The sequence below is a fragment of the Podarcis melisellensis genome (assembly GCF_964234715.1).
Source record: "Podarcis melisellensis genome assembly, chromosome: 2".
Lineage (NCBI taxonomy): Eukaryota > Metazoa > Chordata > Lepidosauria > Squamata > Lacertidae > Podarcis > Podarcis melisellensis.
In genome coordinates, this window is record NC_138529.1 from 41,434,061 (window position 1) to 41,448,736 (window position 14,676).

Here is a 14,676-nt window from a genome sequence, read left to right on the forward strand (position 1 = left end):
TGGGCTTATACCTTTCTAGCACCTCACTGGGTGTCAGATTAATATCTTAATGTGAAGAGCAAACTAGACATGACATTTGTTCACTTGAATGTCTGATTTTAAAACAAGAAGTAGCCAATGGTGATTTTTTTGGGGGGGCGGCGGGAGACTCTGCCCAGATTGGGACCATGGCATGGGAGACAGAGGGGCTTTAAACCTTTATCTCCCACTACAGTCCTGCTTGGAATTAGCAAATAACCCCTCTCTATATCTGGTTTTTGTAAAAATCAGAAAACCCTGGTGCCTATTTTCCTCACAGTCCTTCCTTGCTTGCTACCTTCTTTCCATTGTCAATAGCAGGTGTGAGGACCTGGTTCTAGTAAGTAGGGGACAAAGGGTTAACATCCCCTGTCCTCCCCACCCCCACCATGGTTTCTATCCAACTTTCTTCCCTCTGCACGTGCTGTTTATTTCAAATTAACAGCCACACAAATGAAAGCCAAATGTCACATCTGATTTGTCCCCAGACTGGCAAGACCCCCTTATCAAGTAGCCCCTTCATCCGTTGTGAAGTACAAAACAATAGTATCCCCCTTGAGGTTGGTGAGTCAGGACTGAGATGCTCTTGACCTGAGTTCTTGGGAAGCATCAGTGTCAGGCTCTATCTAACTTTCACCATATCTAGTCGTTCTCCTTTGTGCTTCCCTTACATCTGGTGTGGTAAGGAATGCAGATTCGAAAGATCAACCTTGGTTTGGAGCAAACTCTCCTCCCTTTGTAGCTGAGCAGGTCCATTTCTCTACTCCACTCATGGAGTTTCTGACAATGGTTCTGTGCAGTGAGCAAGCTGCCATCATTTTAAAAGTTTCTTTGCAATGGGAAAGTGGTCGTTGCTGCCTGTCATGTGAAAAGGGGCTGATCCCTTTTCAATTCTCAGCTCTGGATACTGTTGAAAAGGCATCCAGGACAGAATGTGAAGAGAGAGTAAAACCTGTTGGCTTCATAATCCTTAGAGCTGCATTACTTCCCACCCCAAATATTGGGTTTGCCTGTTGTGCCTGTTGTGCCGAGAAGCCGCCCATTGTGGTTGCAGATGGGGCAGGAGAGGACATGGGTCAGTACTAGCAACTATGCTAGCCCTGGGCAATAATTGATGTGTGGTGGGTGTGTTGTGTGGCAGGGACCCATAGCCATTCATGTCTAGGCTGACCTCTTTGCACTCTCTTAGGTTCTGGGCTACTATATGCAGGCTCTGCTTTGTGCTTGTCCCCCTCCAACAAGAAGTTTGGTAATGATCTTAGTGTCTATGCCAATATTGGTGAGCACGTGAAAAGCTGGACCTTTTGGCAGACATTTCACAGATTGCTCATTTGGTAGAGCACGAGACTTGATCTCAGAGTCATGGTTTCGAGCCCCATGTTGGGCAAAAGATTCCTGCATTGCAGGGGGGTGGGCTAGATGACCCTCATGGTCCCTCCCAGCTCCACAGTTCTATGCTGTGAGGTTTCAATTCAATGTTGGCCTGCGGCCCCTGTTAGCTCTGTTACCTGCTCTGACTATATTTCTCAGGAGCAACATGTGCCCCCTGCCACAAGTTCAGCTGTGCTTGGGAGGGAAGCTGTGCTATTCACAGCCTAAAAGATTTGACTAGGGACTTGTGTGTGTGTGTCCCACCACTCTCCTTATCCCTCCCAGCCAAAGTAGGCTGTTCCCAATGCTGGATGCCCTGAAGACTTGGAGGTGGGTGGGATGGGCTTTCTGCCAGGAGGGGTGGCTGGGCTTTGTTAGTTCGGGCTCTGAGCCATGGGGCGGGAAAGGAGCTGGGACTGCAGCCACAAGTCTGGTCCCGTGCAGTTGTGGCTGTGATCAGGTGCTGCTGAATCAGCTGGCGAAGCTGTTCCACCTGTTCCCCTTTGCACACTCGCGCGCTCAGGAATGTCCTGTCCCTCCCAGCCCTGCTCACTGGCAGGAGCTGACACGTAGATCTCCAGTCTCGTGGCCTCACCTCTTGAGGAAACAGCTGGTATAGCGCGTGCGTGTAAGCCTTGGCATGATCTTCCTGTCAGGAAGACGCTAATATGTCTTGCTTTCCCTATACCTGCCATCCGCAGGCCAGAGTACCGCAAACCCAGAGGGAGGAAGAGAGCTTACAGTTTCCGAAGGAGGAAGGAGAAGCCTGTACCGCTGCCATTTATTACTGAGCCTGTGGGAGGCCTGCTTCCCAGTTCCTCCAAAGGCCTGCCCCTTTCCCAAAGCAAAAATTGGCCTGACTTCTTGCTTAACCCTTTAAATATAATTTGCCTCTTGCAATCCAGAGGCTAATTCCCAGCCTCCGGACACTCCACTGTCCCCTGAAATAGTGCTGTGATAACATTGCGGATCCCCTTTCTGTCGTAAGCTTGCAGTGGGAGGATGTGTCTGAGCCTGCTGATGTTAATCGTGTTGTCAGGGTAGAAATTAATACCCTCCTCTTACGGCTGGATGCCAGAGCTCTTGCAGTGGGTGCCCCCAAGCTATTTGTCTGCTCTGCACTTGCTTGTTGGGGTGTGTGGTTTGCATGCAAGTCCCCAGCGGATGCATAGCCAAGGCTGCCCTGTGAGGCTCCATCTCTGCCTTCTGTCCTGTAAGGTTTTATCTGAGATTGGGAGCACTCGCCTAGCATTCAAGGGAATCTGGCTCCTAGCCATGCTGTTCCTTGCTTCTGCCTTTTTCCTCTTGCCATGCTAGGGGAAAGGTGCTCAAAAGAGGCAGTGCTTCTGCTGTGGAGATGAAAGAGCATGAAGGGGGAAACCCCTTGTCTCAAAATCACAGGTGTTGCCTAATCGCATCCATCTGAGGATGCTGTTCCAGTGTGCACGTGTTTTATGATGCCAGGAGACTTGTAAGGTGAGGGCAAGGAGGGATTAGTCTTTCCCTAGTTGCCTCATATGCATTCCAGGGATGGACAGTCTTTTTACCCCCAGAGGCTACATGCAGTGATGGTGGGTGCTTATATACATGTACATATCACCACAGAGATATGTGCACACATCCTTTGAAAGCAGCAATTGTGGTGGCTAGGAAGTATGATACTTGCTTTCTTTCCTGGCTTAGAGGAGAATAATCAACTACCATCTCAGAATGAACAGCTATATGCTGTGCTGTGAGTAGCACAGTTTACATACTTCCCCCAGTAGTAAAATTCAGCAAAATTCAATTGGCATTGGGAATGGGTAGCTTGGGAACACACAGTGGGCTGCATACGGCTTGCGGTTTGCTTGTGTGTGATCTAAGATGGTGACTTGTGATGCCATCATGGCCAGTCTTGGCCATCAGGAATGTTTGTTTCTGCTCTAAGCTCTTGACAGCACTAAGGAAAAGACTTTGGGAAGAGGGGACTTGTCCAAGTTCCTGGGACTTTATTTTATTTTTCAGAAGCTATTGTTCTTTATAGACAGGCCAGGAATAAATTAGGGAAAGTATATTAACAGGCAACGAATCTGTGCAGTATGTTTTGGCTTTCCACAATTGGGAAGGTGACGTTGTTGGCGTAAGTTTTCCCCAAACCATTGAGTAGGGCTGGAAGAGGCCATGCAGGGAAAACCTTCCACTTCCTGAAATCGGCATGTCCACCTGGGCATAGGAAGGGAACGAGGGTGCAACAACCTTCAACCAGCCCACCCTCCAGGTATGCCAAGGCAAGTGTGGGGAAGCTGTGTCCACTCCCACACGTTGCTGGACTGCATCCTTGACCTATGGATATGCTGACTGGGGCTGATGGATATTGGGAGCCCAGCAGTGTTTGTAGGCCACAGGTCCCCCCTTCCCACTTCAGAGCCCAACTACTTGGGGCATTCTCATGTGCTGTGAATAAATCAAAATGAGGGGCAGCTTCCTTTCCACTGTGAGTCCTTTACCCAAGGGACCAGGAGCATGCCATGTGCTGCAGCCAGTCCTCACTTACCCCTCATTTGCCATGATCACCCAGAGGTTTTCTGCCCTAGATTCCTAGCTGCTGGTGGTACTGTCATAAATCTGTGACTAAGGGACTGGCTAAGTGGGTGGGCCAAACAGCAATGTTGGTGGGTCCTGGTATGATGCTTTGGTGCTGGTAGCTGCTTGAGCATGGGTAGGCAAACTAAGGCTCAGGGGCCTGGATCCGGCCCAATCGCCTTCTAAATCCGGCCCGTGGACAGTCTGGGAATCAGCGTGTTTTTACATGAGTAGTAATGTGTCTTTTTATTTTAAATGCATCTCTGAATTATTTGTGGGGCCTGCCTGGTGTTTTTACATGAGTGGAATGTGTGCTTTTATTTAAAATACATCTCTGGGTTATTTGTGGGGCATAGGAATTTGTTCATTATTATTTTTTTCAAAATATAGTCCGGTCCCCCGCAAGGTCTGAGGGACAGTGGACCGGCCTCCCGCTGAAAAAGTTTTCTGACTCCTTTGCTGCTTGAGGATGCTGGGTGCTGCTTCTGGCCCTGGTCCTGAACGGTGGGATTCTCCCTGATGCAGCCTTGAGCCACTGCATGTGCCTCTAACTCAGTGGTTCTCAGCCTGTGGGTCTCCAGGTGCTGTTGGACTACAACTCCCACCATCCCTGAGCTCTGGCCTTGCTAGCTAGGGGTGATGGGAGTTGTAGTTCAACAACATCTGGGGATCCACAGGCTGAGAAAGGCTGCTCTAACTTGTCTGATTTCCCCCACCCCCAGACTGAGAGGAGTAAAAGAGACAACCTATATCATTAAGAATCACCTGCTGGCCTTAACATTTGGAAGGCTTTTCAGGATCCCTTGCCTGTTGTGTGCCTGGGCTTGAGCCCACCTCCATCTGTGGAACTATTTCCCCCCTTTAACACTGGAGACAGGCCTTTGAGTACAGGGGAGAGAGACAGCAAACGGCCCTGGAGGGGGACAGCGTCATTATATCTGCAGCACCTCCTCTCTTGGTATAATTTTTCATTGCATTTCTACCCCATTCTTTGTTACGGGAAGGCAGAGGACAATGTGCATAGGATATCTTTTTTCTCACAACAGTTCCTGTGGGATAAAATAGTCAAGGCTTCCCTAACCTGGTGCCCTTTAGATGTCCTCCAGAATTGCAACTCCCATAATTACTGTCCATTGACCATACTGATTGTGATTGCTGGGAGTTGTAGTCCAACTTTTGGAGGGCACCAGATTGGTGTGGAGACGCAGATCTGGAGTCTGAGCTTCAGAGTGGATTGAGGATTTATGCTTGAATTTATTGCGCCAAAATCCACTCTCTTAGCCACTGCAGCTCACTGACTTGGGGCAGATAGTGGTGACAGAAAACTAATAGGGGTACTGAGGATCAGGAGGCTCTGGGGGTTGGTGTGCAAAAGATACGGTGAGGCAGATGGGATATTTTAGAGAGGCTTGCTGAGCGCAAGGAATAATGTGACTGTCTCTCTCTCTCTGTGTACAGAGCACATCCCTGCTGAGCTACGCGAACCCTTCTATACAGACCAGTATGAACAGGAGCACATGAAGCCTCCTCTCATCCGCCTGTTGCATTCGTCTGACATCTACTGCCGTGCCTGGCGCCGGGCCCTGCCATCGGGCACTGATGGCGCCCCTTCCCCCAAGGACAATGCTGCCTTGCTCCAGCTTCTGGCCCATCGTGGCTTGGTGCCCACCTTCCAAGACAAGCCCATCAAGGAGACAGATCTGCACCACAAACCAATCAGACTGGTAAGTCCACAAGCTTGGCATCTTCCCAGGGGTAAACATTTTGACTTGGTGCTCTTGCAGAAGGGGGGGGGGAGGGAAGTGTACTGTTTATTCAAACTGGAGTAGGTGTTGGTGTTGGTTGCTGGAGAGTGGAAAGAAATTAATTGCCCTCCAACTCTCAGCTGAAACCAGGAGCAGAGGTGGGGAGCTCAGTTAGTGCCTTTCCAAGAATGAACGTGGTAGGATTGTTCCTTCTAAATTTCAGTGGGGTGCTACGATGCAGGGCTGGCTAACTTGCGGTTCTTCAGTTGTTGTTGGCCTCCATCTCACATTGGCCCCTGCTAGCATGTCCAGCAGTCAGGGGTGATGGGAGCTGGGAGTCCGGCAAGAGGTGGACAATTGCAGGCTGTGCTGATGTGAGTTGGAGGACCTGCTCTTTGAGGATTCAGGAGCAGAGCTAAGTTCATCATGTTCGGTTTCCCCACTGTACTGCAACAGTGTGGTGGGAGATACCCACAACTTGCACACATTTAACTTGTGCGCATTCAGCTTTATGCACTTGGCAAAAAATTAAAAAAAAGAGGTGAAAAGGGAGCAGACGTCCAGGAAAAAATGCTTTGGCAATCCCACCCACCATTGTACCCACAGTGTTTTGACGATACACGATTTTGGCTTTAGGCATGATCCCTGGAATGTAACTCCCGCGCAAGCATTAAAAATTAGTCTGAAGCATGAATTTAGTAGTTTTGAAATGTGGTTGGCTCAAATGGGTGCAGTCATCTCCTAGATATATATATGCCTGGAGCTCTGTGATCTGGTGATCACGATGACAGTAGCACAGGCTTCACTAGCTCTGGTGTTTTCCAGGTGTTTGGGGCCACCATTCCCCATCAGCGACTGTGCTGGCTGGGCCTGGTGGGAGTTGTGGTCCACAGCATCTGGAAGGCACCAGGATGGCGAAGGCAGCATTAGTGGCTGGGCGCTGCTGTACAGAGGCTGTTCTGGGCATATGTTTGATGTAACTGATGGTTTGGGGAAGAGGGCGGTGGAGAAAAAGATTTTCTGTGAAAGGATCTTCCTCCCACCAGCCCAAAGGCAGGCTCTGAATTGTGGGGAGGGCGCTCGCTGCTCCTTTTGACGGCCTTGTGTAAATGCTGCTCTCCCCAGCACTGTCCTGTCCTGTGCAGTGGCATGGTGGAGGCCCTGAGGGTGACAGACAAATCCCCAAAACTCCTTCCCTCCTCCCTCCCTCCTTGCCTGCCTCTGTTAATACAAGGAGCGTCTTCTGTGGCGCCACAGCTTCAGGGTGGAGCCTTTACAAGCTTAGATCCCAGCCACCCCGTGGGAACCCCTTCCCTCATCTCTCTGTGGGTGGGGAGGGCTGAGGTGTGGCTAAAGACACCACAGGAGAAGTTTCTTTCTATCCCCCCACCCCACCCCAAGGTCTTTTGACTCTCCCTCTTGGGAAGCTGAAGCCTCCTGTTGCTCCCTTCGAAGCCCCGTTGGTTTTTAAAGTGCTGATATTATCAAGGAGAAAAGGTGGGCCACAGCGCATTAAGGGTTAGATGGTCAGCATTGGGAACATCTGCCTCTCATGCCAGATGAGGCCACTAGTCCCTCCAGCTGAGTGTTGTTTACACTGAATGGTAGCAGCACTCCAAAGGTTCTTCCTTCCCTGGAGACTCCCAAGGATTGAACCAGGGACCCTCTGCTGGCAAAGGAAGTTATTTACTGTTGGTCAAAGGCCTGGCATGCACATTACATCTGTACATGTGTGGGAAGGAAGGTCCTCTGTACAAGCGGCTAGTCCTTTTTCACTTGTACACAAGCACATGGGAATTCAGGTTTCCTTTAACTTGGGTTGGACCTTAGTGGTTTGTAGTATAGCAAATCCTAAGAAGGAGGGAGAACAGGATAATATCCTAGAATGAAGGGTGCTTTCTTTTTCTTTCTTTTTGTTCTGGTTTACTGTTGCAGGGGCGAAACGGGGGCCTGGCTTTGGGTGTCCCCTTTTAGAAGCACCTATAACTAGCCGGCTCGGAGTGAGTGTGAGGTTGAGCAATAGTAAGTGAACTTGGGGAAACTTATCTGCAATAGCTGACAGCTCCACATCCTATCTCTCTTTCCAGTTTATCTATTTTCAGGAAGGGCTGTTGTGAGGAGGGGATGTGGTTGGGAAACATTGCGGGTGTCTCCCTCTCCCCTCTGCAAGAAAACAGATGGGGAAAAGAGAACCGTGAAGGGTGGGAACCGTACACTTATTTAGGTGTGAAGTGTGTGAGAAGAGAGAGGGGGGTTCAGAAGGAGGCTGAGGTTGGAGTCTGTCTGTCCCTCACACCGAAGCCCACCCTACTGTGTATGAGGGTTTTTAAAAATGAAAATTGTTGAGGTGTTGATATGAGAATTCCAAATGGATACACTGGCAACAAAGGAGGTGGCAAAAGAAAGAAAACTCAGTTAAAAGGCTAGGATACCAAGGAAAGAGTGGAAGGGAAGTAAAAGTAAATATATATAGGATTTAAACAGCTTGGAGGAGTGTGTGTGTGTGTGTGTGTGTATGTGTATATATATATATATATATATTTGCTTTCGTAGATTTTCACGGGTACAGGAATGCAGGTTTTGGTGTCCTCGGGTGTCTTCCCGTGTAAAAGTTGGGGTGTCTAGGCGACGTTTCGACGAGGTCTCACTCGTCATCTTCAGGCTGGTGCTTTCGGCTTCTTGTTACTGGAACAGAGCAGGATCTCAGTGTTTGAGTTCCTATAAATACTGTTGAGGGGGTGTGGTGTATAGCCTCCAATGTTCTGGGCAGAGAGGAAGTTCCCAGGCTAGTGTGCCTTTTCTTCTTTTGTTCCTTAATTACTTGAGGGATATCTTGAGTGATTTCTTGAGTGATATCCTGAGTACCACTTAGGTGGGTCATTAGGTGTGGATTAGTTGCTAAAGTCTTTGTGTCTTGACCTCTTGAACTTTGTGAAGAGTTTTTCTGAGAAGATGGCTGTACTGCACTTAGTTGTGCTCTGGCTTGGCTTCGTGTATAGGGGCGAGCTGTGGTTTTGTGGCCTGTGTCAGCCAGATCTGTGTAGGGATTGCAGGGGGGTGCAGCATCCGGAGGTGCCACCATGGTTTGGCTACTGGATGGTGTCTGTAATTTATCTGTGGAGAGGGTCTGGGTTTGGGTCTGGTGTGGTTGATTGGTGATAGCGTTCTGTGTGCCTCTGGATCTGGTGTCAGTTTTTGTGGGGAGGGCTAATTTCCAGATGTCTGGCAAGCGGGATGTGTCGTCACGCTTGTTCATGTTGTGAGGGTGTTTCTCTATCTCGATGGCTTCCATGATTATTCTCTTGTGGTGATGTTCCATGTTAAAGAGCAATTTGGAATCTGCAAAATTAATTTCGTGTCCTGTTTCTTTCATGTGTTGGAAAAGAGAGGAAGTTTTTTCTTCTTTTTTGACGGCATTCTTGTGTTCTGCGATACGTGCATTTATTCGTCTGTTTGTTTGTCCAATGTACGTGGCTGGGCAGACTTTGCAGGGTATTTCATAGACCCCTTGGTTTTCCAACTGGATTTTATCCTTGGGGTTTCTGAGGATATTGGCTATTTTTTGGTTGGTGCAAAAGGCTGTTTTGATATTGTGTTTATGGAGGATTTTGCTAATTTTATCTGTAGTGCCCTTGATATAAGGAAGGAGGGCCATGCCATTGTTTTCTTCTGTGTCTTGGTTTTTGGGGGGTGTTTCTTTTTGGATTAGCTTCGTAACCCTGTTTTGCTGGTATCCATTGGCAATTAACACATTTGAGAGATTCTGTAACTCAGTTGTCAAGTGGTCTTTGTCAGCCAGGCGTTTGGTTCTGGAGATGAGAGTCTTGGCTACGGAGTTTATTTGTGCAGGGTGGTGGTGTGATTGTGCATGTAAGTAGCGGTTGGTGTGTGTTTTTTTCCGGTAGATAGTGTGTCCTAGGGAGCCATCAGGTTTTTTGTAGATTAGGACGTCAAGGAAGGGAAGTTGGTTGTTGGCTTCTATTTCCATAGTGAATTGTATTTTGGGGTGTAGGCTGTTGAGATGTGTGAGGAAGCTATCCAGTTTTTCCTTCCCGTGTGGCCAAATTACAAAGGTGTCGTCAACATATCTGAGCCAAAGTTTGGGTTTGTGTTCTGACTTGTCTAAAGCATTGGTTTCAAAGTGTTCCATGTACAGGTTTGCGATGACCGGTGAGAGGGGTGATCCCATAGGTGCTCCTTCTATCTGTTTGTATCTTTGTCCATTGTGGATGAAGTACGTGTTGGTTAGGCAGTGGTTGGTCAGGTCCAAGATGTATTCGGGGGGATTGTATTTGTTTTGAATGGCTGTCAAGGCTTCATTAATGGGCACTTGTGTGAAGAGAGATACAACATCGAAGCTCACAAGTAGGTCATTAGGATGTAGGTTTTGCTTCTTTATTGTTTCTATGAACTGGAAGGAGTTTGGAACGTGTGAAGAGATGGATTCTGCATAGGGCTGAAGTTGCTTGGCGAGAAATTTAGCGAGATTTTGTAGAGGTGAGCCTATGGAGCTGACTATTGGTCTGAGTGGTGTTCCTTCTTTGTGTATCTTGGGGAGGCCGTAGAGTTTGGGGCATCTGGATGATTTTTCTCTGGGGATGATTCTTAGCTGGATTTCTTCACTGATAGGAGAGGCTTTTATTTTGGATTTGGTGGTTTTTTCCGTAGCCAAGACTCTCATCTCCAGAACCAAACGCCTGGCTGACAAAGACCACTTGACAACTGAGTTACAGAATCTCTCAAATGTGTTAATTGCCAATGGATACCAGCAAAACAGGGTTACGAAGCTAATCCAAAAAGAAACACCCCCCAAAAACCAAGACACAGAAGAAAACAATGGCATGGCCCTCCTTCCTTATATCAAGGGCACTACAGATAAAATTAGCAAAATCCTCCATAAACACAATATCAAAACAGCCTTTTGCACCAACCAAAAAATAGCCAATATCCTCAGAAACCCCAAGGATAAAATCCAGTTGGAAAACCAAGGGGTCTATGAAATACCCTGCAAAGTCTGCCCAGCCACGTACATTGGACAAACAAACAGACGAATAAATGCACGTATCGCAGAACACAAGAATGCCGTCAAAAAAGAAGAAAAAACTTCCTCTCTTTTCCAACACATGAAAGAAACAGGACACGAAATTAATTTTGCAGATTCCAAATTGCTTTTTAACATGGAACATCACCACAAGAGAATAATCATGGAAGCCATCGAGATAGAGAAACACCCTCACAACATGAACAAGCGTGACGACACATCCCGCTTGCCAGACATCTGGAAATTAGCCCTCCCCACAAAAACTGACACCAGATCCAGAGGCACACAGAACGCTATCACCAATCAACCACACCAGACCCAAACCCAGACCCTCTCCACAGATAAATTACAGACACCATCCAGTAGCCAAACCATGGTGGCACCTCCGGATGCTGCACCCCCCTGCAATCCCTACACAGATCTGGCTGACACAGGCCACAAAACCACAGCTCGCCCCTATACACGAAGCCAAGCCAGAGCACAACTAAGTGCAGTACAGCCATCTTCTCAGAAAAACTCTTCACAAAGTTCAAGAGGTCAAGACACAAAGACTTTAGCAACTAATCCACACCTAATGACCCACCTAAGTGGTACTCAGGATATCACTCAAGAAATCACTCAAGATATCCCTCAAGTAATTAAGGAACAAAAGAAGAAAAGGCACACTAGCCTGGGAACTTCCTCTCTGCCCAGAACATTGGAGGCTATACACCACACCCCCTCAACAGTATTTATAGGAACTCAAACACTGAGATCCTGCTCTGTTCCAGTAACAAGAAGCCGAAAGCACCAGCCTGAAGATGACGAGTGAGACCTCGTCGAAACGTCGCCTAGACACCCCAACTTTTACACGGGAAGACACCCGAGGACACCAAAACCTGCATATATATATTTATATATATATAATATATGACACTATTATTAGTACATGTTTTTCTATTGTGCATAAATGTAACAGAGTATGTATGTGTTGATGGCGAAAACAGAAAAGCAAATAAAAAATATTTTTTGGGGGTGGGGGGAGTTTGCTTTTGCGGTGGAGCAGAGGAAGACCTGGAATATGGGGGAAGTAACACAAAGCAAGCGCTAGGAAGGATGCGCAAATTGTTAAAGCCCAGAAAGGGGGCTTGGGGATTTCTGCTTTCTGCTCCCTGGGCCCAGCAATTATCATTCTTCCGCCTGGTGCTTGTGTAATGGGAGGGGGAGGCGGGGAGGGGGAATCCCCGCTGCTGGTGCGGCTCTGCTGGCAGGTGCCCGGCGGGATTGCTCCGCGCTGAGCGGGTATCTCTGATTGCTATTAATTTTGCTCTGGTGATTCTGTCAAGGCTGGGAGGAGAGGCAAGAGCGCCAGCTAGCTGGAGGGAGGGGTGTCCTCTATCTCCCTTGCTCCCAGCTGTGTGCTGGGGAAATGGTGCCCATGGAAGCAATTGGAAAGGGAAGGTTTAATTTTGCACAGGGTTGAGGGTGAGGAGAATGATGGAGACTCTTGATTTTGATCTGGGCATTTGGAGCCCCTCCCAAGGAAAGTGTAGGTTGCGCGCCACATGGGGGCAAGATGTTTAGAGAGAGCACAGCTAGGCTGCCGCCACACCCTGAACTCCAAGAGTATGGGCGAGCAAAGCAGCGGATTAGTTGCTCTGTGGAGGGAGCTGGTGGTGGCAGCCATGTTGGCTTTCTGCCAGCAATGATATTGGAAAGCAGACATCAGAGCCAGAGCCGAGCAGTGTGGCTATTATCCGACTCCCCTGGCCTCGTCTGACACGGCCTCAGTGTATTTATCCCACAAAGGCCTTATTGAGGCCCAAGCAGCTAGAGGGAGCGTGTCTGTGTCTGTTTTGGGCCTTGTCTTTGAAGGAGGGGAAGAAGAAACCAGGGGAACAGGGTTTTTTAGCCAGAGGTCCCCCGTCCTGAGGTGTGCTAGGTGTGGCTCCAGCTCTGAAGGGGAATGAGAGGCTTGTTCTCAGGCTTCTCCCTTCAGGCTTGGCACATCCCTTATTCTGCATTATTCTCTCTCTGTCTCCCAAGTACGAGGGCCCCATTAACACCCAAGCTTGATTCACTGTCGAGTCAACAGCTTTTTCCTCTGCTGCAGTTCCCGCTCTGCTGGTGCAGAAAATCAGGCTGCCAGGAAGGGCTGGGTGTGGTGCACCTAGAGGCCTGCATCTGGCCTGCTTGCTGCCTTTTGCTTGCAAGGACCCAGTTGCAGTTGGGCACTCAGTGTACTCACATTTTGATACTCCTGCTCTTCTTCCTTTGAACCCACCTCCTCACAAAAAACCCCCATTCCTGGATCAGGCTAGAGCTGTAGTCATTTGAATAACCAAACAGACATGCAGTGTTTGTGTGACTACATAACCCATTCTTAAAATGTTCGCCATGGTAGCAGTAAAGTTTTATTTGATGGTAGCCATGACAAAACTTAGGTCCTAGGATCTGCGTTAAAGATGGGTGTGAGCTTTCATTGCATTTTACAGTTGTGGTCTGACTTTCCATAACTTGTTCAGGCAGGGGTTTCAGTAAAAACTTTGCGCAGGGTGCACCAGTTTGGCCAGAACTGAGTAGCAAAGTTTGTCCCTTTTTGAATGCTGATCCCATACCTGCATGTAGAGAATGAGCATGTCAGGGAGAAGAGTTCAGTTTAGTCCAGGAGCAGAGAACCTTTAGTCCTCCAAGTGATGTTGGTCTTTAGCTCCCATCAGACCCAACTAGGATGGCCAGTGGTCAGGGATAATGGGAGTTGTAGTCCAGCAACATCTCTGGAAGGCCACACATTGGCTACCTTTGGTCTAGTTTCATTAGTTCAACATTTTATTTTCTTGGTGAAAAGGCTTCAGACTTGCAATTCCTTCCGTGCAGCCTGAAGAGGTACAGTCCAGAAAAACCTTCATCACTTGAATTTAGCTGATTGTATAAGCTGTCCATCCTCATATCGTTGTGAGGCAAGCCTTGAGCAGTATTCAGTTGTCCTGTTGGCACAAGGATTTCCACTTGGGCAACTGGGCTTCCACCACTACCACCTTTGCCTTGCATGTGCAATGCACCCTTCCTAAATCTACTCCAGAGGATTGGAGAAACCCCTGGAACAGCTTTGCAGGGGGAGGAGAGGGGAAGAACATTCCATTGCAGAAGCAAAAATCCCCGTGCTGATGGAACATTCACTTTATGCTGCGTTGGATATTCCCCTCCCCCCTTGACTCAGCAGAGACTTCACTTTTTTCAATTTCTTGTTAGCAGATCACTGCTGGCAGAAAATCTTCTAGTGCTGCTTCTGCCATGGGGGTGAGGTTGTAGGAGGGAGAGTTCCCTGTCACATTTTCTGTTCAGGAGCTTAACAGACAAAAGCACCATTATTCAGGGCCTGGGACCTTCCTTCATATTTCCATAGGAAGTGGCTCACGTTTATCCCACCTGCTTAAACCTCTTGGCTAGAAGGATTTCAGCTTTGCTTGGAGAGACCACAGGCAATTTTGGGTCTTCCAGTCTAATGTTCTATCTGCTGCTTCTCTCCCCATGTCTGTACATCACAACTGTGACCTTTGTCAACCACTGCAAGTCCACTGTGGACTGCAAATGGGTCCTATCAAGAAAGATGCTGTCTTCCATCTCCCCCTGGCACTTTAGAATATCAGAAGGCAGCTGGCATTGTTGTTAGGGTCTTCGCAGAGATAATTGGCTTGTAGGCTATCCTATTAGACCTGCCCAGAAGCAGAAGAGGCTGTTGCTCCTGGACCCATAGTTCCTGGGCTTGGGGCACTGAGAGATCTTGCATGCAGAATTTGGAGGGAAACACGGGGGCAGGCAGACTGCATGCATGATGACGATGCTGGTAATAAAGCCCAATATCTGCACCTAGCACATGTTCCCTTTGCCCCTAGGCTGCTCTCATCCAGGTTCTCCTTAACAGCATTAAAAGCTTAAGGCAACTAATCTGCTCTCCTG

At 48.3% G+C, this 14,676-nt stretch overlaps 1 protein-coding gene across 4 annotated transcripts in view; it reads left to right on the forward strand.

Annotated features, from left to right (window-relative positions):
• The window catches only part of CAMSAP3 (calmodulin regulated spectrin associated protein family member 3), a 48,832-nt gene that overhangs the window by 13,625 nt on the left and 20,531 nt on the right, over positions 1 to 14,676 (forward strand). For all 4 annotated transcript variants that reach the window (XM_081900427.1, XM_081900429.1, XM_081900428.1 and 1 more), the window contains exon 2: positions 5,410 to 5,675. In XM_081900427.1, coding sequence (XP_081756553.1) covers positions 5,410 to 5,675 — 266 coding nt within the window. The remainder of the gene's footprint in view (positions 1 to 5,409; positions 5,676 to 14,676) is intronic.